The 26,248-nt window shown below is 44.6% G+C and overlaps 1 protein-coding gene across 1 annotated transcript in view; it reads right to left on the minus strand.

The window, feature by feature from the left end:
• Positions 1–26,248, minus strand: part of GlcAT-I (Glucuronyltransferase I) — a 122,086-nt gene that overhangs the window by 21,907 nt on the left and 73,931 nt on the right. The window contains exons 5-6 of the mRNA XM_068356059.1: positions 8,186–8,345; positions 7,095–7,244 (exon numbers count right to left, since the gene is read on the minus strand). Of these exons, the coding sequence (XP_068212160.1) occupies positions 7,095–7,244; positions 8,186–8,345 (310 nt within the window). The remainder of the gene's footprint in view (positions 1–7,094; positions 7,245–8,185; positions 8,346–26,248) is intronic.

The raw sequence follows: 26,248 nt of genomic DNA on the forward strand, positions 1-26,248 counted from the left end.
CGGTCGCAACACTGATAACACTTTGCGCAATATCACTTTATCACTACGATTTTCTGTTTTGCACTTATTTCACTGAAATCGAAACTTTTACTGATTTCTACCTGAAGCACGCAATTCTACCCTCATCAAAAGGTAGTAATTGCGAAATCAGTCGTATAATGCAAGCACATTAATACCAGCAAAAAACAGTAAACATATTTTAAGATAAAAAATTCAGTGGCTGGGGAAGAGACTAAACACTAGTTCATTCAAAACTACGTTTTCAATCTCTCACCGTACATTGCCTGGGGACGAGAATAAAAAACTAAAAACGTTTTATCCTTTCTCCCCGTACAGAGACTAGGGACGAGAGTAACTCGAGAACAACGTTACCCGCTTGAACGGAACGTTTTCTCTCCTCTCTCTCCCTCCGTCTCTATCTCTCTCTCTCTCTCTCTCTTGATTTCGCACCTAAGAGAAGAGCCCACTTACGTTTCGTCAAAAAAACATGTTATTTGACCAAAGGAAAAAACTGAAAGGTTTTTCAATTAAAAAGTTCCTTTAAAATAGAATTTAAAACATTTAAGCTTTGAAAGAAGAATGAACAAAACGTCAGAATCGATTTACTCTTTCTGCAAAGTGAAACCGTGATACTCTCTCTCTCTCTATCGTAACGATAGAGCGCAAACTGCGTAGCATAAATAAACTAAACGTTAGTTCATCTTTGAAACAGTACGAAGACTATTCAAAGAAAATCTTTCATAAAATATCTATTAAAAAATATTCATTTAAAAAGTTTTAAATCATTAGCTCTTTAAAAGCTATTTACGATTGAAAGGGCTCAACGTTGTTTAACTTCGGTTTCCAAGTTAGGACCGCCTACTCTCAGGATAGATCGCATATAAACAAATCATTAAAATTTATTTTTATGTTTATTATAAATGGAAAGTTAATCGAAGAGGCCTAATAAAGGCGGTGAGATATAAAATATATAGAGGAAAATCTATAATTAATTTATAACGTGATAAGATAATTGCTAAAAGCCTAAACACACTTCCGTCTAAGGGAAGGGTCGGCCATTTAAAAGTCAAAGAAAGTCCATACTCTCTTTGTCATCAAAAATTAAATCTATCCAAAAACGAGTTCAAGATTTAAGATGAAGATAAAACACCTGCACTGCGAAAGCTCAAACCAAAATGAAGTACTTCACCAAATATGTTGAGAAAACTCCAGGTTCTACAGCGAGTATTGATACGTCTTGTCGTCAACGTCGACAGAGAAGAATTGAAGGTTTTGTTTACATACAAGAGTGGTATCTGGCCGACAGTTGGCGCTGGTGGGCACACCCGCAACCTTCATAGGGATCGCTTGCGAGTTTTTTAGTATGTTTTCTGTCGAGCCGCAGAGTTGCAGCTATTATATATTCACCGGCTAAGTTAAATATTTAAAATTGCTTCGACACTACAAACTGTACACTATTCATTAGGGAAGACTCACCCATTAGGAAGGTGGAAGTTTGACCACTGGCTTGGCCATTGACCTGGGGTTTTCACATACAGGCTTGGCATGTTACTGAGAAAAACCCTGATACCTCGCTAAACACTTTGTGCAACGCACGGATAACGGCCTGAGCAACCTGTGTGGGTGTGAAAAACTAGCAATGTGACTATCAAGGTAAGAATATTCCAAGCTAAATAGGAATGTTGATATCAAACATAGATGTTTCCCAATACCCACCTCATGGGGGTTATCAGGGATGTTGACAAATATTGAATCTATACTAGGTTACACCAGGGAAACGGTAAGGCCAGTGTGCAGAGGAACCATGGTGCTGTTCCCCAAGAGAGGGGAAGATGAAAGAAAGAAAGAGCCAGTCATTCTTACACTCATCCCGGGTAACCAATGCCCTCAACCATCTGCTACTTGTCCATCAAGGAACCTGAGGCATTATAAACCACTTGTTGTGCAGCCACCAATGGTGAACATCTCCATGCTCCTGTGGGTCAAGTCTTGCAGGTAGTGAGCGGTGAAGGTCATCTGACACTTCCACACACCAGCTTGTAGTAACTGCACCATAGAGTAGTTACGTTTAAACGACAAGGACGTGCTTATGCCCAATGTTATGAGCTCTAGGTCGACGAGCAGGAGGATCAGGATTCAGAGCCAGTGCAGGGTCAATGATCCTGCAAATTTACGCTGTGATGGTGCTCTTTGTGACCCTCCTCTTGACCTTCCTCATACTGACATTCATGGAAGAGTTGCTGCAGTGTGTTTAAGGCCTCAAACTCCTCACTGAGAAAAGTAAAAGTTGACCTGGATCATCGGTTACAGAAAGTAGACTCCTAATCCAAATGGGGCTAGAATCTAGGATCCACTACTCTCAGATTTTGAATCTTGGCAATAAACTCAGGGATGAAGCCGAGTGTCAGTCACCTCCTCCCATACCCTTGAATGGGCGATGTCATAGGATAGACCATAAAGTTCACTAACTCTCTTGGCCGAAGCCAACGCCTTGGGGGGGAGGGGGGGGTGCATGTGAGCTCATAACTTTGTATGAGGAGACACAACTCCAATGAAGAAGAAAGATCAACTCCTTTCAGTCTAAAGGCCATGCTTAAGGCTGAGCGGTAGCCTTTCACCACCGAGACCGAAAAGAGCTTTTCCTCATGAAGGTATGCAAGGTATTATGCTATTGCTGGAATAGTGGCATTGAGGGGAGAGATAACCACTCCAAGACACCAACCACAGAGGACAGTCCACTTAGCCTGGTAGACTGATGCCGAGGATCTTCGCAGGTATCCAGACATCCTTCTCGCAACTTGTTGCATGAAGGCTCTCTGTGAGAGAAGATGCTGGATAGTCTCCAGGTGTGAAGACAAAGAGAAGCTACTGTTTTGTGGTAGATGTTCGTGTGTGGTTGTCCGAGTAGATTTTGTCATGGGGGAGTTCTTTTGGAAGCTCCGTTAGGAACTACAGAAAGTCCGGGAACAAGATGCCATATCGGAGCTATGAGTGTCATAAAAGGGTCGTTGGACACTCTGGTCTTGTTGAGCACCCTTTGCATCAGAGAGAACGGGGGAAGGGGTACATGTCGATGTTGTACCACTGTTGTTGGAATGCCTCTTGCCAGAGAGCCTGCAGGACTGAGACTGGGAAACAATAGAGTGGGAGCATGAAGTTCAGGACTTTGTTGGCTATCATATGATTCAGAGACCATTTGGAGCCCACTATCTGAGTCACTGCTCAGATTGTCCGCAAACACATTCCTCTTGCCCAGAATGAGGTGAGCTAATAGGGACATCAAATTTTCTTCCGTCCATCTTAGCATAGGGGCTATGAAAAGGTACCGCATTGTTTGCTTACATAGGCCACTACTGTGGTGTTGTTGCTCATCAACACAACATAGTGTATTGCCAGTAATTATTGGAAGTGATGGAAGGCTTAAGAGGCTGCCCTCATCTCTAAGAAATTGATGTGCTGGTACCTTTTGGACTCTGCTGGCAAAGCCTGACAAGATGTAGGTTGCTCCATTACTGCTGCTACCTCTCTGCTAGGTGGTTAAGGTGCCGGACCTTCATTGCTTGCGGGGGCGCGTGGTGTGCACGTAAGAATGAAAATCATGAGCGGGAACTTCAATTTTATAAGCGCTAGTGGAGAAGCAGGGCAGGTCTTGGAAACCTCCGACGGGCTGGTGAATGAAGATCACACACTGAAGATCGACGACATGGAGTGACGAGTTGGTTATGATGAGTAGGAGAGTGACACGTTGGCGAGTTGTAGAGCGACGAGTTGGCAAGTTGTTGAGCGACACATTGGCGATCAGCGAGCTGGCGAGTGATGGTCACGTAAGCGGTAAATTAGGAATTGGTGACCAGGCAAATGACGAGTCGGCAAGCAGGAGAGCGTCGCACTGGTAAGCAGTGAGATGGGGAGTAGCGTCCTGTCTAGCAGCGAGATGAAGAGTATCGCGCTGGCGAATGCTGGCAGACCCTCCAGGAGGATGAGATGGTAAACAACACGTTGGAAGCCTATGCGCTGGTGAACAGCAAGCTGGTGAGCAGCATGCTGGATAATGGCAATCACGAGGTGACGAGTGATCGTGTGCAGGAAAGCAGAGGGAGAGCGTCCATCAGGTGAGTGACGATAGCGAGCAGGCGAACAATGATCTGCTGAGCAACGATCACAAGATGTTGAGTCATGATCATGAACAGGAGAATGGCGAGAAGATCGTCGATCTCGGGAACTAGGGCGCTGCCTGACAGAGGGAGAGGACAAAGGTCTGGGTGCGCGTAGGGGACTATGGTTCTTGTAGGACGAAGAGATCTGAGAGTGGCATGGGGTCTCCTCATCAGCAGAAGGTCGTTGTTGGGGAGGCAAGCGGGTGTGCTGGTCTCGTTGAGAAAGGGAATGTGGGAAAATTGAATATATCATCTAGTCTAAAAAATATTATTTCTGATAGTAGTTAAAGCTTTAAAATCATTTTAATAGCCACAATAATCACATCACAGGAAAATATCTGCTGTGCATCAAAACTTCTATCTGATGCTAATGCTAATAGAAAATTTCCTAACACTAATATGAAAATAACTATAGCTATGAGATCCTTAATAGACTAAACCTTTATAGTTTAAACAAAAAACCTTTTATAAATGTAACATTACTTCTTAGATTACACTAATCTATTCTGACAACCCCAAGTTTTTCATAATAAAAACTGAATACATTCTCAGCCAAATCTGAAGAGGATAAGTCCAAGCTGTGATACTTGAGTATGATATTAAGCATGGACTTCTCAACAAAATCTGAGGAGGATAAGCTTAAGCCTAACTACTTAAGTAAGGCCTAATCCTCAATAGCCTCCACAGATAATTTCCTCTCCTAAAAGAAAATCAAACAAAGTAATTCTTACTAAAAAATTCTATGATTGCACCAATCAAAATAACCCTTCCACTATATTATCTAGGAGCTTGCCTCTCTCTATCTTGAAAATAACTGGGTCTTTGCTAAATCAGAAGATATTGCTTTCTTGGATGAGGGGAGATCGGAGGTCAAAGTATTCAAAGCCCTTCTTGACCACAGACAGTACCCACAGTTGTACTTGGAGCCTTTCCATAATCTAATAAAAGAGGGGCCTTTCTCCTATCAGGAAAGTGGGAAAGATCATCATAACATTCTCCTATAAGGTCTACTACAAGTCCTGTTGATATTTTAGCCGGAACACCTGCTAGAGAGGAATCCTGATGGCCTTCCACTGACAAGAAATGAAACAAATGCCCTTGGAGTTGGTAATCCTTGAGATGTGGTAGGGATTGGCTTATTGGGTAAGGGGGGTACTCCACTAGTGCAATCATCTTATCAATCCTCTAAATTTCTGATACAGGAAAGAAAATAAGGAAAGAAAACAAGGACTGCTTCTGAGCACCAAACACAGCTTCAACCATACACAGTATGTTCCATATGTTTAATCACATTAAACACAAGGCTACCACAGCCTTGGAAGTCCCATCTGAAATGGTCTTACCAAGACAAGTTAAATACTCTAAAATAATATATAGATCTTAATAGACTGCAAACTTCTATTAAATTAGAAATAACCCCTACTATGGAATCTGCAAAAGTATCCCAAAAATATTCCTCACTTTATTATTGTACTCACAAACCTCATTTCTCTAGTAAATCTGTTCACAAGTCCTGCATTTAAAATCTCTTGTCTTATTAACATTAATTTTAGTTTCAAAAGATTTAAAAAAATATACTTAGATCTGAATCAATATATTGGTTAGACAACTGATTTCTTTTATAAACCTCTAAACATATTGGTGTGATAGGTTTTATATTTAAGATAATAATTTCTCCCTTTTATCCGACTACACAGAAAAATGAGGTACAAATATCTTAAAACTTACCTTAAGTAATTCATTTGGATACCTTTCAGAAATAAGTTTTCTTAACAATTGAAATGGAAATACCTCATCAAAGTAGGGTTCTTTATCTCTTATCATCTCTTTATTTTTAGATAAATGAAGGTATAACGAAACTTTAAAAACAAAAATTGAATTTCCCCTTGCCATTAAAAACTGCCCTTCCCATTTACTTACCTTTAATGGGAACTTTTGCACCTGTGCAGACTCATTAACATCATTATGAACAACTTGAGATGTGCTAGTGCCCAAGACTGAGTGAATGGTGCACACTGCCATCTGAGATATGTTGTAACCAATAAACGAATTTTGAGCGAAGCGAAAAATCTATTTTTGGGTGAGGTAGCCATGTCGTCCTGATGGAAGTTCCTTCAATAGTAGCTTCCTAGGTATATTTGACTACAGTGATATATCCCAGAGAATTTACCAAAGGTATCCAGAATTCTAACTCCTGGAGCGAATATCCCTTAAAATAACCAATAAGTAATATAACATGCCATCAATATAAAATATACATGGGTGCTTACTAGCACTTACTTCAGTGTGTGGAGGGATATTAGGATCTAGGCTACTAGCTTAGACTTCTACCTCAGAATCCAATGGTCCATAGAAGTGAACTGGATTCCGGAAGTGCAAAGGTTATGCAGCAGAAAATAAGTACCATAGTAGTTTTAGAGTGCAAGATATTGACTCTGTCATGCAGTGCACATCAGAACACTTAATGACTGGTGTACTAGAATCACTAGTTAAGACAAAGCACACAGTAAATTAACTATCTTTAAATGGCATTCAACAGTTAAGTTGAATGTGAACAGCAATAACATGATCAAAATAATAAGAATCAGTAGCCATCTGTACATTAAAAAGTATAAATTGATATAGCTGGATGAATATGTATAGGCCTACTACCCCATCTTTATTAAATGTACTTTTGTACATAAAAATACCAGAACATGAGCTTGCATATACACGATACATGTAATACTGTACCTTAACCAGCAAAGAAAATTAATCACTAGCTGTAGCCACTTGATTATAAAAAAAATTACTTTTAAACTTAAAAAAGAACTGTGCTAATATATCTGATAATGGATAACTATGAATAAAATACAGTGAATACTGACACACCAAAAAATCTACCAAGAGTTTTCAGCTAAAAACCAATAAACTGCTCTATAAAGTATAATACATTACCTCTTCAAACAATTCAATGCTGTATGTGTTGTCATCATCAGCAAAATATAAAACACCCTTCCGGATATTGCCTGCAGATAGCTTTCTACGAAGCCACTTCATTCCAAGATTTCTCTGTAAGACTCCACGTGGTTTATGCCAGTTGGGGTCCTAATACGACAAAAATAATTTATTTATAACTTGCATTACTATGCAAATTTGATACATTGATAGATTATTCTTAATTAATAATATATATATACATTGTATATATATATATATATATATATATATATATATATATATATATATATATATATTATATATATATATTACACACACATATATTTATATTAATATACATATATATATATATATATATATATATATATATATATATATATATATATATATATATATATTATTATATATATATATATATATATAAATTATATAAATATACCAGTGGATACATATATAAATGTATATAAACTATATAATATGTGTTGCCAACTATGTTGTTTATCCTCCTTATGGATTTTGTAATGCATAGAACAGTAGGGGATGGTGAAAAAGGATTGGACTGGATTGATAACAGGAAATTAGCTGACTTAAGAGTATGCTGATGATGGTGTCCTTATTAGCAGAACACCAAAGGACTTGCAAAGTTTGCTTACCAGAATGCATGAAATATCACAGGAGGTTGGGCTCAAGATATATGGAAGAAACACAGATGATAAGAAAGAAATTTGTAATGGCAGATGAAATACGATTGGAAGGAGAGAGGATTAATGAGGTGGAATCATTTAAATATTTACGAACTATGATCTCTAATACAGGATCTTTGGAATTTGAGTTTAATGAAAGACTGAAAAAAGCAAACAAGACAATGGCTAGGTTAAGTAAATTTGGAAATCAGGCTATATATCAGTTTAGTGAGATTGGTGTTATCACAGGCTTTACCCCAGAAAACACAATCCTATCCATAAAATCTACTGTTCCACACATATTAGGAAACAAACTTACATCTAGATTACAATGGAAAGTGTAAAATTTCATTACTAACTTCCATATGACTTATAACAAACAGTGACCTATAACATGAAACTTACAGTCTCCTGCAACTTCCATACTTCTGGCGTGGGCTGATTGAGATGAGTATAAGGCAGTCCTGACACCTTTAAAAACTGAGATACTAAGTTTGATTTTTCCTTTGCATCTTCCACAACTATCCAATGAAGAGACGGTATGTGTAGGAAAATATTTTTTAATCTGTAAGAAAATTATTTAACTGTTAGTAGGTAAATATTGTGAATTTATGTAAGTTTTTTATCTACTTCTTGTTTCAAAAGTTATATTCAGCTACTTTTGAGTATATTCTTGACATCAATATATATCAATTACCAAATTAGTAATAGCTATTCTTTGGTCCATATGTGATATGTAGTTTCTAAATCTTGATTACAAAAATGAAACTGCAAGGCAATTCAATCATAATTCTAAACAACTGATGTACTATCTTTGTAATTCCTAAATTTCTTTAAAAATGTAAAAAGCAGCATCATTAACCAATTGTACATCATACTGCATAATGGACATTTCTACTGCACCTACAATGATATTATTATTATTATTATTACTTGTTAAGACACAACCCCCCAGTTGAAAAAGCAAGATGCTACAAGCCCAGGGGCCCCAAAGGGGAAAATAGCCCAGTGAGGGAAGGAAACACGGAAAAATGAAATATTTTAAGAACAGTAACAACATTAAAATAAAAAATTTTAAGTAATTTTTATTTTTCCTAACATACTTACCTCGAATTACTTTCTTAGGAGTAGTCACTTGGTGACCTCTTTCTCGACCAAGGTTTTTGGCGCAGTTATCCCCCGCTCCGTCCTCCCTATAGGCCTACCCCCGCCGCCAAAGAATGCGCCCGAGGGCAGGATTAGGACAGGTCACTGCTTCTCTGGGCCATTCTCCTCATTAAATCCGTCGTATAGCCCAACTTGGCAATGGAAGGATGGCACTCGGGGACGGAAGGGAGGGCCATTACCCGAAAGTAATTCTCGGTAAGTATGTTAGGAAAAATAAAAATTACTTAAAATTTTTGATTTGTTCCAACACAAATACTTACCTCGAATTACTTTCTTAGGAGACTTATACTTTAGGAGGCGGGAGTGCTATTCTGACACTTGACTCGGCCCGTAGGGCCTAGAGGGCTATGGAATGCGGGGGCCTATCAGAGTACGGGAGTGAGGGTAACTGCGCAACCTTACGCTATTACCTAAGATTTTACCTCTTAAAAAATTCTTCTGCGATTTTCTCCGGATGTAGTCGCGAAGAATGTGTTCATCGTTGGGTACAGCCTCTGGCCTTACCGCTACACAGCCCGGAGGGAGGCCATGACTGTCCCAATGGAGAACCCGTCCAAGGATTTTCTTGAATAACCCTTGAGGTAGTGGGCAGTAAAGGTTGACTGGTGCGACCAAGTGCCTGTCTGTAGGATCTGCCTCACCGCCATGTTTCTCTCAAAGGGCAAGGGGGTGCTCAGACCCCTGATGTCATGGTTCCGGGGAGTGCCTGGCACTGCCATTTTATCCTCTTCGTAGGTTCTCGCGATGACTTGTCTCAGCCAGCAGGAAATGGTGTTCTCGGAAACTTGTTTCCTATTAACACCTGTGGAAAAGAAGAGGTTCCTGATACCTGGTCGGAGTGAGAGAAGTCGAATGACAAACCATGTATCTCTCCCACTCTCTTATCGGACGCCAAGGCCAGCAAGAAGACGGCCTTGAGGGTGAGATCTTTGTTCACGATATCTTTCAAGTGTTCAAAGTGGGAGCGACACATCATCTTCCGGACCTTGCCTAAGTCCCACTGGGGCACCTTTCCCGCCTGAGGGGGGTAAGACTGCTCGAAGCTTTTGACAAGCATCGCTATGTGTCTCAAGACCCCCAGGACGATGCCTTCAGGAGGAAGACTTGGCCTAAGGCAGCCCGAACCCCGTTTTATGGCTGGGATTGACATCTCCGCTTTGTCCTTGAGAAACACCAGAAAATCTGCCATGTCTGGGACAGAGGCCTTAAGAGGTCTAATGTGCCTCTCAGCGCACCACTTCGCGACGGAGGTCCATTTTTGTCTGGAAGACCGCGGTTGGCGACTTCTTAGGAATAGAGACATTCTCTTAGCCGTGGAGGAAGAATATCCTTCTTTCTTCAGGAGCCGCTCTTAGTCTTCAGTCGTGAAGACGTAGGGAGAGAGGCCTGTCGTGGAGCTTGAGAAAGTGAGGCTGGTGCAGAAGGTCTGACCTGACGGACAGAGGCCACGGCGGTTGACTCGATAGGTCTTTTAGATCCGCGAACCACTCTCTCTCTCCAGCCACCAGGGCGCTACCAAAGTCATCTGTAGGTTTCGAGCTGTCTTTACTCTGCTGAGCACTTGTCTTATCAGCGTGAAAAGGGGGAAAGGCGTACACATCCAGATTGTCCCACTTGTGCTGAAAAGAGTCTTCTAAGGAAGCTTTCGGGTCTGGTACAGGGGAGCAATAGACTGGGAGTTGGGCGTTGAGGTTGTTGCAAAGCGGTCAACCACCGGGGAACCCCAGCGTTGAATGATGAGCTTGGCTATTCCTGGGAGAAGGGACCATTCTGTCCTTACTATGTGGCCCATTCTGCTGAGGCCGTCGGCTAGAACGTTTTACTTCCCGGGAATGAACCTTGCTAACATCACCCCTTGATTTTCTTCCACTCAATCTAGATTCTCTATGGTGAGATCGCACAACTCCTTCGATTACAAGTACCCTGCTTCTTTATGTAAGCCACTACCGTGGCGTTGTCGTTCATCCACGCCACGGTGCTCCCCTTTAGCAGACTTGCGAAGTGTAGGCACGCCTTCTGGACTGCTTCCAACTCCAGGACATTGTGTGGAGTTGCCTCTCCCCTTCCAACCAGGTCTCTTGTGCCGTTTCGTCGAGGGGAAGGGCTCCCCATCTCTGGTTGGAGGCGTCTGTGAACAGTAGTAACTCGGGAGGGCCGGCCCCGAAGGACGTCCCCTTGAGTGAGTTCGACTGGCAATGCCACCATTCTAGGGAGGGTCTCGTGTCTGGAATGACTGGGATTAGCACCTGCTGTGAATCCGTCTGTCACCCGAGGTTCCTGAGATTCCATTGGACGGATCTGAGCCTTACCCTCCCTTGGGGAACTAGGTTCTCCAGTGAGACCAGGTGACCTATCAGCCTCTGCCCGTCTTCCGCCCTCCTGGGGTGTTCTGACAGGAACGGCTGACTAATGAGCCTGAGGTTTCTTATCTTATTCTCCGAAGGGAAAAATTCTCCCCGAAAAAAGTCTAATGGTATTCCCCAGTAGTTCATTCCGGTGGAAGGGGATAGATTTGACTACTTCGGGTTGATTCAGTTCCCCAGATCCTTGCAAAACTGGAGGAGACTTCTCCCTTGTCCCTCCAAGAGGACCTTTGAGGCGGGAAGAAGCCACCAGGCGTCCAGGTATCTGATAAGGCGTATGCCTCGTTCGCGTGCCCCCACTGCAACAGCCGTGGGGACTCTCGTGAACACTTGGGGCGCTGTTGACAGACCAAGGAAAAAGGGGGTCCTGAATTGCAGGATCCGGAAACACTATTTTACCCGGAGGCACTTCCGACCCGAGGTGTGGACCGGAATCTGGAAGTATGCGTCCTTGGGGTAGATGGTCATCCTACAATCTTTCTCCCTCAAGGACAGCAGGACTGAATACTGCGTGTTCATTTTGAAGTCCGTCTTCTTGACGAACCTGTTGAGAGCTGACAGATCTATAACCGGTTTCCACCCCCCGGTCGCTTTTTCCACCAGGAATAGGCGACTGTAGACACCTGGCCCTGGGAGAAGAACTTCTTCCATGGTACCCTTCTCTAGCATGGACGACACCTCCTCTTGAAGGGCGGTCCTCTTTAACAGGTCTTTGGGATCTAGCCATTCTATCCGGTTGGCCTGAAAAAGCGTGGGTGGTTCCGTTAGGAATGGAAGTCCGTAGCCCTTCTTTAGTAAGGCCACTGTCCAAGGTTCCGCTCCTTGAGCCCGCTAAGCTTGCCAATGACGTCTGAGTCATCCTCCAACCCGAGGGTTGGGTGGGGATAGGGGGCCTCCCACTCTTACCTTCTTCTAGAGGGGCGGCCTGATATGTCTCCCCTAGAGGCGGGGTAACCCGACCTGAAGGAGCTAGAGGGTGCTGGAGCTCCCCTGCGGAGGGGCTGAGGCGTTGCGGACCAGGAGGAAGAGAGGGGCTTCTCTCCTCGTAGTGCTGGTAGATGCTTGGGGTGTCGAGGCACTATCCGAGACAGACCTCTTATAGGGCGGTCTCCTAGGAGTCGTAGGTCTGGGGACGTTAGTCTCCTTGTATTTCAAGACCTTCTCCATTATGGTTTCTAGTTTCTTCCAAGGAAACGGAGACTCTCCCCACAAGGGAAAGCTGCGAATGGCTCGCGTCTCCCTGTCTGGTGCCTTCCAAGACACCTTCGCCAGAACAGTGTCTCGCTTCCAGAACACCCAGTTAGCTGTTAGAGTGAGAGACTGATATGTCAATAACCTAAGGGTTGAAGGCCTTGCTGGACAGGGTCCTCGGGGTCAAAGGAGGCTTGTACACCTCCCAAAGAGTAAGCCCACCAGTCCAGCCTAGAGGGGACGTTTACTAAGTCCCTCGACATTTTCTCCATCATGGAGGCTCCTGCTGGCGAGAACCAGACTGGGGCTGAAGAGGCTCTACTATCTGAAACGCCTTGACTAAGGATGTCCTGCTGACCCCCCCTTAAAGGTTGGGGGACCCCGGCAGTGCTGGCCACTACCTTGCCGTGCTAGGGACGTCTTAGGTTGTAAGGAGTCTGCATGATCCTCAAAAAGGCTTGACTTCCAGGAAACTACATCCGTAGTTGCAGGTTCCGGTACTTGTGGTGTCTTCTGCAAAGGCTAACCACTCTCCTATAGACGGAGTCCTCCGTCAGGGAGCGCTCCTCTCCGTCAGCCGAGGACCCGGTTTGGGGCCGGGGAGCTGGGTTACCGGGCACGCCGACTGGACGTCTAGCTCTTTGGGGTCAGGGGCGCCGTCCTGCCGAGGTACTGGATTTCATCTGCGGGGACGTCCGCACCAGGGGCCTGGGTTAGCGCAAGCAACGCTGGTTCAGCGGGGACTCTCGTCGGCCCAAGGCTCTGGGTGCCGAGGATGCGGTTCCCGTGGGCTAACCCGACAGCGGGAACCGTTCCTTCTGACCCGAAGGCCGCACCAGCCGGGCTGGTTCGGCCAGGCCGCCCGACCAGAAGCGCGTTTCCCCCGCTGGGCGGGGTTAACCGGAGGCTTCGGGGACTTGCGCTTACCTGTAGAGTCCTTCCTACCGCTTGTTCTCGAGGCGCCGGGTCACCGGGCACTCCCCGGGCGCTTCGGTTCTGGAATACCAGGCACTCCCTTGCGGTGGTACCGGTTTTCCCCGGCGGGGAGTTCCGCACCAGGTTCGGGGTCAGAACCGGCAACGCCGTACCGTCGAGGACTACTGTTCGTGTATTCTCTCCGGGGGACGCGGACGCGGATCCTCGTGGGCTGACCCGACGGAGGGAACCGTTCCTTTTAAGTCCGAGGGCCGAACCAGCTGTGCTGATTCGGCCAGGCTGCCCGTAAAGAAGCCCGGTCACACCTGCGGGCGGGCTGGGGGACGCGGACGCGGATCCCCGTGGGCTGACCCGACGGAGGGAACCGTTCCTTTTAAGTCCGAGGGCCGAACCAGCTGTGCTGATTCGGCCAGGCTGCCCGTAAAGAAGCCCGGTTACGCCTGCGGGCGGGCTGGGGGACGCGGACGCGGATCCCCGTGGGCTGACCCGACGGAGGGAACCGTTCCTTTTAAGTCCGAGGGCCGAACCAGCTGTGCTGATTCGGCCAGGCTGCCTGTAAAGAAGCTCGGTTACACCCGTTGGCGGGGTGAACCGGAAGCTTCGCGGTCTTACGCCTGCCTGAAGAGGCCTTCTCGCATTTCTCCCTGCGAGGGTTATATCTGCGTCTGGAGGATGGCCTTCGTGGTGAGAAAAAACCCTGGGTTGTCGGTCCGGGGAACGCTGCAATACAGACCTGGGAGGCTCCTTCTCGGCGAGGCCCTCGGCTGCAGAAGAGACTGAAAAATACGCTAAGAGACTGGAGAAGAATTAGGGACATTTTCCCCCACATGGGGTCATCAGAGGAGACGTGGCCTGCTTGCACCAGGACTCCGTCTCCCCACACACTCTCGAAAGTAGTACTTACCTCAAACTACTTCTTAAGAGTTATCTTCTTCACAATAAACCAACCTCGTCTCCTACTCTGGGTAGGAGAGGGTGGTAGGGAAGCTCTGTCAGGCGGGACGCCCGGCGCTAGTCTTCTTAGGCAAACCCTTCGTCGCCTACCTCTCTTGGTGCTATACCGCACCCTCTCAAACTCTTGGGGAAGGGCAATGGGCACTTCCCCGCAACTGACTTACCTCGTCCCCTACTCTGGGTAGGGGAAGATGGCTGTATAAGAATCTCTATTCGACGAGGCATCGGGAATTAAGTTGGCGAGGAGAGGCTCGTCTTCCTATGAGCCTCTTGGATGTATTCTTCCTTTTGGTGCCGAAGTGCACTCACTGCACTACGTTCTAGGACCAGAAGTCCTGACACGTGGTTGAAGGGGAACATAAGCTGCCCCTACACGGCTAACACCGAGGATAAGGGGAGGAAGAATGATTCATGTAAAAATTGGTCCTTTCAGCTATTAATTCCTTGAAGAAAATCAAGGAATACTGTTCCATAACGCACACAACGCACGACACAAGCACTAAGGAAATGAATCAAACACCGGGTAAGGACACGGTTGAAAAGTGAACGCACAGGAACACTTGGGAAGCACACTGCGAAAAAAAACACAAGTCCCCACGTTGGGAACACGTGGACACTAAATGCGCACAAAGGATCGAGAGAGTGAGGTGTTGAACACCTCACGACCAAGGACTTAATGGGGAGAATGGCCCAGAGAAGCAGTGACCTGTCCTAATCCTGCCCTCGGGCGCATTCTTTGGCGGCGGGGGTAGGCCTATAGGGAGGACGGAGTGGGGGATAACTGCGCCAAAAACCTTGGTCGAGAAAGAGGTCACCAAGTGACTACTCCTAAGAAAGTAATTCGAGGTAAGTATTTGTGTTGGAACAAATAAATATTTCCTATATAAACTATAAAAACTTTAACAAAACAAGAAGAGAAATTAGATAGAATAGTGTGCCCGAGTCTACCCTCAAGCAAGAGAACTCTAACTCCAGACAGAAGAAGACCATGATAGAGAGGCTATGGCACTACCCAAGACTAGAGAACAATGGTTTGATTTTGGAGTGTCCTTCTTCTAGAAGAGTTGCTTACCATAGCTAAAGAGTCTCTTCTACCCTTACCAAGAGGAAAGTAGCCACTGAACAATTACAGTGCAGTAGTTAACCACTTGGGTGAAGAAGAATTGTTTGGTAATCTCAGTGTTGTCAGGTGTACAAGGACAGAGGAGAATATGTAATGAAAAGGCCAGACTATTCAATGTATATGTAGGCAAAGGGAAAGTGAGCCAGGGCACCAGCCGCCCGTTGAGATACTACCGCTAGAGAGTTATGGGGTCCTTTGACTGGTCAGACAGTACTACAGTGGATCCTTCTCTCTGGTTACGGTTCTTTCCCTTTGCCTACACATACACCGAATAGTCTGGCCTATTCTTTACAGATTTTCCTCTATTCTCATACACTTGACAACACTGAGATTACCAAATAATTCTTCTTCACCCAAGGGGTTAATTACTGCACTGTAATTGTTCAGTGGCTACTTTCCTCTTGGTAATGGTAGAAGAGACTCTTAGCCATGGTAAGCAGTTCTTCTAGGAGAAGGACACTTCAAAATCAAACCATTGTTCTCTAGTCTTGGGTAGTGCCATAGCCTGTGTACCATGGTCTTCCACTGTCTTGGGTTAGAGTTCTCTTGCTTGAGGGTACACTCGAGCACACTATTCTATCTAATTTCTCTTCCTCTTGTTTTGTTGAATTTTTTTATAGATTATATAGAAAATATCTATTTCAATGTTACTGTTCTTAAAATATTTTATTTTTCCTTATTTCCTTTCCTCACTGGGCTATTTTCCCTGTTGGGGCCCCTGGGCTTATAGCATCCTGCTTTTCCAACTAGGGTTGTAGCTTAGCAAATAATAATAATAATAATAATAATAATAATAATAATAATAATAATAATAATAATAATAATAACCAGAGAGAAGGATCCAATGAAGTACTGCCTGGCCAGTCAAAGGACCCCCTAACTCTCTAGCGGTAGTATCTCAACCTTAAATTTGGTCAGAATGGCACTAATGCCTCTTTCCAATTTACATTTGTACTCTACTATCATACAAACCCTAAAAAAATACAAAATCTTATTTCTATACTCCCATGATGTTCATATTGCATGCATATCTGAAAGCTTAGAATGTCAACGTTACCACTTAAAATTAAGAAATTTCCCATTTTATTTCCTTCCAATATACTAATGCCCCTAGGAAAGGAATGAGACTTGTCTAAAAACAATAACAACAGCCTTCGCTCACCAATTGTCATAACTATGGCTGTTCCAGCTTGCGCTGAAAATATATCATCCATTTTGTAAGGCGAAAGGTTTGTGTACATGTAGGAACAACTAACTATAAAATAATTAAAAATGAAACAAAAAGTAAAATCCAACTTACAAACATGCTTAGTTACTAGTTAAAAAATCCATAAGATGAAATAGCAGAACAGAAATCATAGTGGAAAATATATCTATACAGAGACTAGATTGATGCAACTTTAGTCATTTCTCAGAATAATTCATTATTACCTTGTTGAATTATTCATTTGTGAAGAAATCCAAGTCAAGATAAAGACTGTTTATTTCCTTCTAAATAATCTGCAAATGAGAACATTTCAAGTAAATTCTACTTCACTTCTAGTAATTGGTCTATAAAATCACAGAAACTGTGAAAATAAGTCACGTCAGTGAACATTTGGAGAGGATTTAAAACAAAAAGAAGTAAAAACTTACCTCAGTTACTTATTTGGATATCTTACCAAAATAGATGTCAGTGCTGTATACTGTACAGTACTTTACGGCTCTCTAGTCAAGGAAATCATTCAGAAGACTTACATTAGTGCATCTAGCAGCTAAGATAAATACACAGTGCTGTATACTGTACAGTACTTTACGGCTCTCTAGTCAAGGAAATCATTCAGAAGACTTACATTAGTGCATCTAGCAGCTAAGATAAATACACAAAGTAAAGTTCCAAATAAACCGAGGTCACCGCCAATCAAAACAGGAACTTTCAGGTTCCTGAAGTTATATCAATACGATCTTTATTAAATAATCTTACCATAATATAGGTAAAAGAAAGGTTGGACACTATCACCTACTACCTGAGCAATAGTCACAATAACGCAAGAAAAAAATAGAACTACTATGCAAAACTTCAGAACTTAGCCTATTGCTCCCACTCTTCTCTGGATTACCCTGAACTAAATCCAAATAACACAAGGTAATGGTGTTACTTAACTTTATTTCTGATTATCAATTCAAGCAGTCAACTAACAGCTGGCAAAACATAAAAAATGAGGGAATTGGAGTGAACAATGTTATTTTTATGATAAAATAAATTTTTGAATATACTTACCCGGTGATTATATAAGCTGCAACTCTGTTGCTCGACAGAAAACTCTACGTAAAAAATCCGCCAGCGATCGCTATGCAGGTAGGGGGTGTACTTCAACAGCGCCATCTGTCGTGCAGGTACTCAGTACTCAATGTAAACACAGAACTCAATTTTCTCCTCGGTCCACTGGGTCTCTATTGGGGAGGAAGGGAGGGTCCTTTAATATATAATCACCGGGTAAGTATATTCAAAAATTTATTTTATTATAAAAATAACATTTTTCAATATTAAACTTAGCCGGTGATTATATAAGCTGAATCACACCCAGGGGGGTGGGTAGAGACCAGCAATAATTGTTTACATTATTATGAGCTAAGGATTTTTTATTTCATTTTAGCAGTTATTCAAAATGTTATTTTCATTAGTAAAATAAATTTTTGAATATACTTACCCGATAATCATGTAGCTGTCAACTCTGTTGCCGACAGAAATCTACGGTCGGGATACGCCAGCGATCGCTATACAGGTGGGGGTGAACACAACAGCGCCATCTGTGGTCAGGTACTCCAGTACTTCTTGTCAACACCACCTCAATTTTTTCCTCGGTCCACTGGTTCTCTATGGGGAGGAAGGGTGGGTCAATTAAATCATGATTATCGGGTAAGTATATTCAAAAATTTATTTTACTAATGAAAATAACATTTTTCAATATTAATCTTACCCGATAATCATGTAGCTGATTCACACCCAGGGTGGTGGGTGGAGACCAGCATACATGTTAACAAAGAAGCTAAGTATCCCGTATTTTATATTATTAGTTATTCAAAAATAACATAAAATAAATAAGTACCTGGTAAGGAAGACGACTTGAACCATTACTCTGCCTTTATTAAGTACGTCTTCCTTACTGAGCGTAGCGGTCCTCTTAGGATGCTGAACGACTCTTAGGTGCTGAAGTATAAAGGGCTGCAACCCATACTAAAGGACCTCATCACAACCTTTAACCTCGGCGCTTCTCAAGAAAGAATTGACCACCCGCCAAATCAACAAGGATGTGGAAGGCTTCTTAGCCGACCGTACAACCCATAAAAAGTATTCAAGAGAAAGGTTAAAAAGGTTATGGGATTATGGGAATGTAGTGGCTGAGCCCCCGCCTACTACTGCATTCGTTGCTACGAATGGTCCCAGGGTGTAGCAGTTCTCGTAAAGAGACTGGACATCTTTGAGATAGAATGATGCGAACACTGACTTGCTTCTCCAATAGGTTGCATCCATAACACTCTGCAGAGAACGGTTCTGTTTGAAGGCCACTGAAGTAGCCACAGCTCTCACTTCATGTGTCCTTACCTTCAGCAAAGCAAGGTCTTCTTCCTTCAGATGAGAATGTGCTTCCCTAATCAGGAGCCTGAATAGGTAAGAAACTGAGTTCTTAGACCTTGGAAGAGAAGGCTTCTTGATAGCACACCATAAGGCTTCTGATTGTCCTCGTAAAGGTTATGACCTTTTTAGATAGTACCTAAGAGCTCTAACTGGGCAAAGTACTCTCTCCAGTTCGTCCCCCACCAAGTTGGACAGGCTTGGGATCTCGAACGACTTAGGCCAAGGACGTGAAGGAAGCTCGTTTTAGCAAAAAACCGAGCTGCAAGGAACATGTAGCCGTTTCAGATGTGAAAACTATGTTCCTGCTGAAGGCGTGGATCTCACTTACTCTTTTAGCTGTTGTCAAGCACACGAGGAAAAGAGTTTTTAATGTGAGGTCCTTAAAAGAGGCTGATTGGAGAGGTTCAAATCTTGATGACATAAGGAACCTTAGGACCACGTCTAGATTCCAGCCTGGAGTGAACAACCAACGTTCCTTTGAGGTCTCAAAAGACCTAAGGAGGTCCTGTAGATCTTTGTTGGTGGAAAGATCCAAGCCTCTGTGGCGGAAAACCGCTGCCAACATACTTCTGTAACCCTTAATCGTAGGAGCTGAAAGGGATCTTACGTTCCTTAGATGTAACAGGAAGTCAGCAATCTGGGTTACAGTGGTACTGGTTGAGGAAACAGCATTGGCCTTGTACCAGCTTCGGAAGACTTCCCCTTTAGACTGATAGACTCTGAGAGTGGATGTCCTCCTTGCTCTGGCAATCGCTCTGGCTGCCTCCTTCGAAAAGCCCCTAGCTCTTGAGAGTCTTTCGAAAGTCTGAAGGCAGTCAGACGAAGAGCGTGGAGGTTTGGGTGTACCTTCTTTACGTGAGGTAGACGTAGAAGGTCCACTCCTAGAGGAAGAGTCCTGGGAATGTCGACCAGCCATTGCAGTACCTCTATGAACCATTCTCTCGCGGGCCAGAGCGGAGCCAACCAACGTCAGCCGTGTCCCTTTGCGAGAGGCGAACTTCTGAAGTACCCTGTTGACAATCTTGAACGGCGGGAATGCATACAGGTCGAGATGGGACCAATCCAGCAGAAAAGCATCCACGTGAACTGCTGCTGGGTCTGGAATCGGAGAACAATACAACGGGAGCCTCTAGGTTATCGAGGTAGCGAACAGATCTATGGTTGGCTGACCCCACAGGGCCCAAAGTCTGCTGCAAACATTCTTGTGAAGGGTCCACTCTGTGGGGATGACCTGACCCTTCCGGCTAAGGCGATCTGCCATGACATTCATATCGCCCTGAATGAACCTCGTTACCAGCGTGAGCTTCCGATCTTTGACCAGATGAGGAGGTCCCTTGCGATCTAGAACAACTTCCACGAATGAGTCCCTCCCTGCTTGGAGATGTAAGCCAAGGCTATGGTGTTGTCAGAGTCCACCTCCACCACCTTGTTAAGCTGGAGGGACTTGAAGTTTATCAAGGCCAGATGAACCGCCAACAGCTCCTTGCAATAGATGTGAAGTGTCCTTTGCTCCTGATTCCATGTTCCCGAGCATTCCTGTCCGTCCAAAGTCGCACCCCAGCCCGTGTCTGATGCGTCAGAGAAGAGACGGCGGTCGGGTTTCTGAACAGCCAAAGGTAGACTTCCTTGAGAAGAAAGCTGTTCTTTCACCACGTGAGAGTAGACCTCCTCTCTTCGGAAACAGGAACTGAGACCGTCTCTAGCGTCATGTCCTTTATCCAGTGAGCCGCTAGATGATACTGAAGGGGGCGGAGGTGGCGTCTCCCTAACTCGATGAACAGGGCCAGCGATGAAAGTGTCCCTGTTAGACTCATCCACTACCTGACTGAGCATCGGTTCCTTCTCAGCATGCTCTGGATGCATTCTAGGGCTTAGTAGATCCTTGGGGCCGACGGAAAAGCCCGAAAAGCTCGACTCTGAAGATCCATACCCAGGTAGACAATGGTCTGGGATGGGACGAGCTGGGACTCCTCAAAATTGACCAGGAGGCCCAGTTCCTTGGTCAGATCCATAGTCCATCTGAGAATCTCCAGACAGCGACGACTTGTGGGAGCTCTTAAAAGCCAGTCGTCTGACGGAGCCGGACACAAGATCATGGTACTGCTGCACAGTCTGTGAACTGTCAACCATGGGGAAGCGAGGAAGTACAGCGACAACCCGAAGCTGTCTAGACTGTCTGGGTCGTACAGACAACTCCTTATCGGGTTGCTGAGGTTGCCGCACTGCGTCACAACAAGTCACTTCTGCTGGTTGTTGAATGTCTTCCCAGTGACACACTGACTCCGTAAACAAAAAATCCTCTAACAAGGACTAAGCTTGGACTGCATGTCTTGCAACAAAGCTCAAGGTCTATGGGAGCAGGTGTGGTAACAGACGGGGTTAGCGACTGAAGTGGAACCATTACCCTCCCTGGAAGCATGTTATGCTTAAATAAAAGTCCATAGGAGGCTAAGCAGCTAAAGGCTCCTCTCCAAATGACAGAGTCCTCAAGGGAATATCAGAAGGAGGGAGAATAGCACTTTCTCATCTACAGGAACCATATCCGAGAAAAGCTAAGTTCTCTCAGTGAGGGTTTCACTGGTGCAAAAGCAGCAGACTAGAAGGCAACGTTATGAAACTGCTTGACAGTCTAGTGAGTTGGCAACAACCAAAGATGTGTGACTGAGGAGCATGCGGTAAGGTATGCAGAGCATGCTGTATGTAGAGCATGCTGTAAGGTAAGCAGAGCATGTTGCATGGCGTGCGGCTTATGCTGCATGGGATGAGGCTCATGCTGCATGGGATGAGGCTCATGCTGCATGGGATGAGGCTCATGCTGCATGGTATGAGGCTCATGCTGCATGGGATGAGGCTCATGCTGCAAGGGATGAGGCTCATGCCGCATGCGTTGAGGAGGATGCCGCATAGTATGAGGCTCCTGCCTCATGGGTTGAGGCGGTTGCCGCATAGCATGAGGCTCCTGCCTCATGGTTTGAGGAGGATGCCGCATAGCATGAGGCTCCTCATAGCATGAGGCTCCTCATAGCATGAGGCTCCTGCCTCATGGGTTGAGGAGGATGCCGCATAGCATGAGGCTCCTGCCTCATGGGTTGAGGAGGATGCCGCATAGCATGAGGCTCCTGCCTCATGGGTAGAGGAGGTTGCCGCATAGCATGAGGCTCCTGCCTCATGGGTTGAGGAGGATGCCGCATAGCATGAGGCTCCTGCCTCATGGGTTGAGGAGGATGCCGCATAGCATGAGGCTCCTGCCTCATGGTTTGAGGAGGATGCCGCATAGCATGAGGCTCCTCATAGCATGAGGCTCCTGCCTCATGGTTAGAGGAGGTTGCCGCATAGCATGAGGTTCCTGCCTCAAGAGTTGCGTCTGCCTCAAGGGTTGAGGAGGTAGCTGCGCAGAGAGAGGCTCTTGCCTCAAGAGTTGAGGCGGTTGCCGCATAGCATGAGGCTGCTGCCTCAAGGATGGTGGAGGTTGCCGCAACGCATGAGGCTGCTGCCTCAAGGATGGAGGAGGTTGCCGCAACGCATGAGGCTCCTGCCTCATAGTTAGAGGAGGTTGCTGCAAAGCATGAGGCTCCTGCCTCAAGGGTTGAGGAGGTTGCCGCATAGCAAGAGGCTCCTGCCTCAAGGAAAGTGGAGGTTGCTGCATAGCGCTGGTACCTGGCAACTCCCAATGCGGCAGCTCACGCATGGAGGCAGGAGGAGCCTCAACATCATACGTCTGGCAGGGTGGACTGCGCAGAGGTGGAGGAGCGCTCGCAGGAGGAGGTGTGCTAACCTTCTCTGCCTGAAACTCCTGCATCAAAACCGCAAGCTGAGACTGCATTGTCTGCAGCATAGACCACTAGGGTCTATGAAAGACAACAACAAACGGAGCTACTGTCCGTTGAGACTGAGGGTCTAAAACAGCTGGTGCGGCAACAGACGGAGTTACTGCCTGTTGCGGTACCACCTTGCCTCTCTGGGAGGTGTGCAGTTGTCGTACTGCAGCAAGTCCGAACTGACCCAGTGCTAATGGCTCCACCTAGGAGTTGGACTTGCGCGGAAGGGACCGACTTGCACTTAAAAGCTGCAAGATTTGGTCCATGGTTTCTGCGAGAAACCTCTTCCGCAGACGAGGAATAAATGGGCTCTCTCGTCTTTGTGTGGGTGGGGTGATCACGTCGGCTACGTGAGTTGGTTACACCCGAAACCACGGAGGGAAAAGTCTGTTCGTCGATCAAGGCCTGATGAACCCATAAGTCCTTCGACGTTACTTCTCCCCTGGGCTTGGGAGCTTGTAAGAGGTCCCAGACTAGGCGAACAACTGGCACGAACAGACGAACCCTCGAACGCAACACTGTAACACTTTGCGCTTATCACTTTATCACTTTTGATTTTCTGTTTGCACTTATTTCACTGAACTCGAAACTTTAAGTGGTTTGTACCTGAAACACGCAATTCTATCCTTCATTAAAAGTTAGTAATTGCGAAAACAGTATTACAATGTAACAGAAAAACATAATGAAAGATAAATAATTCAGTGGCTGGAAAAGAGACTAAACACTAGATCAAATAAACTACGTTTAAAATCTCTCACCGCATAAAGCCTGGGAACAAGAATAAAACTCTAGAAACGTTTACCTTCTTCCCCTAAAGAGACTAGGGAGAAGAGCAAAAACGATAACAACGTTACCCGCTTGAACGAAACGTTTATCCTCCTCTCTCTCCCTCCGTCTCTATCTCTCTCTCTCTCTCTCTTAACTTAGAACCTGAGAGATGAGCCCAATTATATATATCGTTAAAACATATTATTGTTAAAGGAAAAAAAACTGAAAGATTTCCCAAATAAAAAGTTCCTTTATTAGAATTAAAACCATTTAAGCTAAGAAAGAATGAACAAAACGCTAGAATCGGTTTACTCTTACTGCAACGTGAAACCGTGAATATTCTCTCTCTATCGTAACGATAGAGCGCAAGTTGAACGTTCTGAACGTCAACAACTGCAGAGACAAAACAAAACGTTAGTTCAACTTTGAAAACAGTACGAGACTATCAAAGAAATTCTTTCAAAAACATTAAAATAGCATAATATGTTAACAGGTAAAAACGAAATGAAGGGCTCAATGTTAATTAACTTCGGTTCCAAGAAAAGACCGCCTACTATTAGGAAAGGTCGAATATAAACAAACATAAAAATTAATTTTAATAAGTTTATAATAAAAGGAAGTTAATCGAAGAGGCCTATAAAAGGCGGAGAGATATAAAATAAATCTATAACTTTTGTTAAGCAAAATTAAGAAAGAGAGTCTATACTCTCTTCGACACCAACACTTCCGTCTAAGGGAAGGGTCGGCCATAAAAGTGAAAGAGAGTTCATACTCTCTTCGTCACCAAAATTAAATAAAAAATTAAATCAAATTAATTCCAAAAACTTGCTAAGCTAATGATAAAGCTTCCTGAATAGCGAAGGCTAAACTCTAGAGCAAATACATCACCAAATCGTGAGCAATAACTCCAGAATCAACAGCGTATCCATGTAGGTCTAGCCGGAGGCACGACAGAGGAAAAATTGAGGTGGTGTTGACAAGAAGTACTGGAGTACCTGACCACAGATGGCGCTGTTGTGTTCACCCCCACCTGTATAGCGATCGCTGGCGTATCCCGACCGTAGATTTCTGTCGGCAACAGAGTTGACAGCTACATGATTATCGGGTAAGATTAATATTGAAAAATAACAAACATAAAATAAATAAGTACCTGGTAAGGAAGTCGACTTAAACAATTACTCTGCCTTTTTAAGTACGTCTTCCTTACGGAGCCTCGCGATCCTCTTAGGATGCTGAGCGACCCCTAGGAGCTGAAGTATCAAGGGTTGCAACCCATACAACAGGACCTCATCAAAACCTCTAATCTAGGCGCCAAATCAAGTAGGATGCGAAAGGCTTCTTAGCCTTCCGGACAACCCAAAAACAATAATAAAACATTTCAAGAGAAAGATTAAAAAGGTTATGGAATTAGGGAATTGTAGTGGTTGAGCCCTCACCCACTACTGCACTCGTTGCTACGAATGGTCCCAGAGTGTAGCAGTTCTCGTAAAGAGACTGGACATTCTTAAGATAAAAAGACGCGAACACTGACTTGCTTTTCCAATAGGTTGCGTCGATTATACTTTGCAGAGATCTATTTTGTTTAAAGGCCACGGAAGTTGCGACAGCTCTAACTTCGTGTGTCCTTACCTTCAGCAAAGCTTGGTCTTCCTCATTCAGATGGGAATGAGCTTCTCGTATTAACAGTCTGATAAAATAGGATACAGTAAAGCATTCTTTGACATAGGCAAAGATGGTTTCTTAACTGAACACCATAAAGCTTCAGACGGGCCTGGTAAAGGTTTAGTTCGTTTTAAATAGAACTTAAGAGCTCTTACAGGGCATAAGACTCTTTCTAGTTCATTTCCAACCATACGATAAGTTTGGAATATCGAACGATATTGGCCAAGGCCGAGAAGGCAGCTCGTTTTTGGCTAGAAAACCAAGTTGTAGAACATGTAGCCGTTTCGGATGAGAATCCGATGTTCTTGCTGAAGGCATGAATCTCACTGACTCTTTTAGCTGTGGCTAAGCATACCAGGAAAAGAGTCTTTAAGGTGAGATCTTTCAGGGAGGCTGATTGTAGCGGTTCGAACCTGTCTGACATAAGGAATCTTAGTACCACGTCTAAATTCCAACCAGGTGTAACCAAGCGACGCTCCTTCGTGGTCTCAAAAGACTTAAGGAGGTCCTGTAGATCTTTATTGTTGGAAAGATCTAAGCCTCTGTGACGGAAGACTGATGCCAACATGCTTCTGTAACCCTTGATAGTGGGAGCTGAAAGAGATCGTTCTTTCCTCAGATATAAGAGGACGTCAGCTATTTGAGTTACAGAGGTACTGGTCGAGGAAACGGATACTGACTTGCACCAGTTTCGGAAGATTTCCCACTTCGATTGGTAGACTCTAAGGGTGGATGTTCTCCTTGCTCTAGCAATCGCTCTGGCTGCCTCCTTCGAAAAGCCTCTAGCTCTCGAGAGTCTTTCGATAGTCTGAAGGCAGTCAGACGAAGAGCGTGGAGGCCTTGGTGTACCTTCTTTACGTGTGGCTG

This window comes from Palaemon carinicauda, chromosome 2, assembly GCF_036898095.1.
Source record: "Palaemon carinicauda isolate YSFRI2023 chromosome 2, ASM3689809v2, whole genome shotgun sequence".
Classification (NCBI taxonomy): domain Eukaryota; kingdom Metazoa; phylum Arthropoda; class Malacostraca; order Decapoda; family Palaemonidae; genus Palaemon; species Palaemon carinicauda.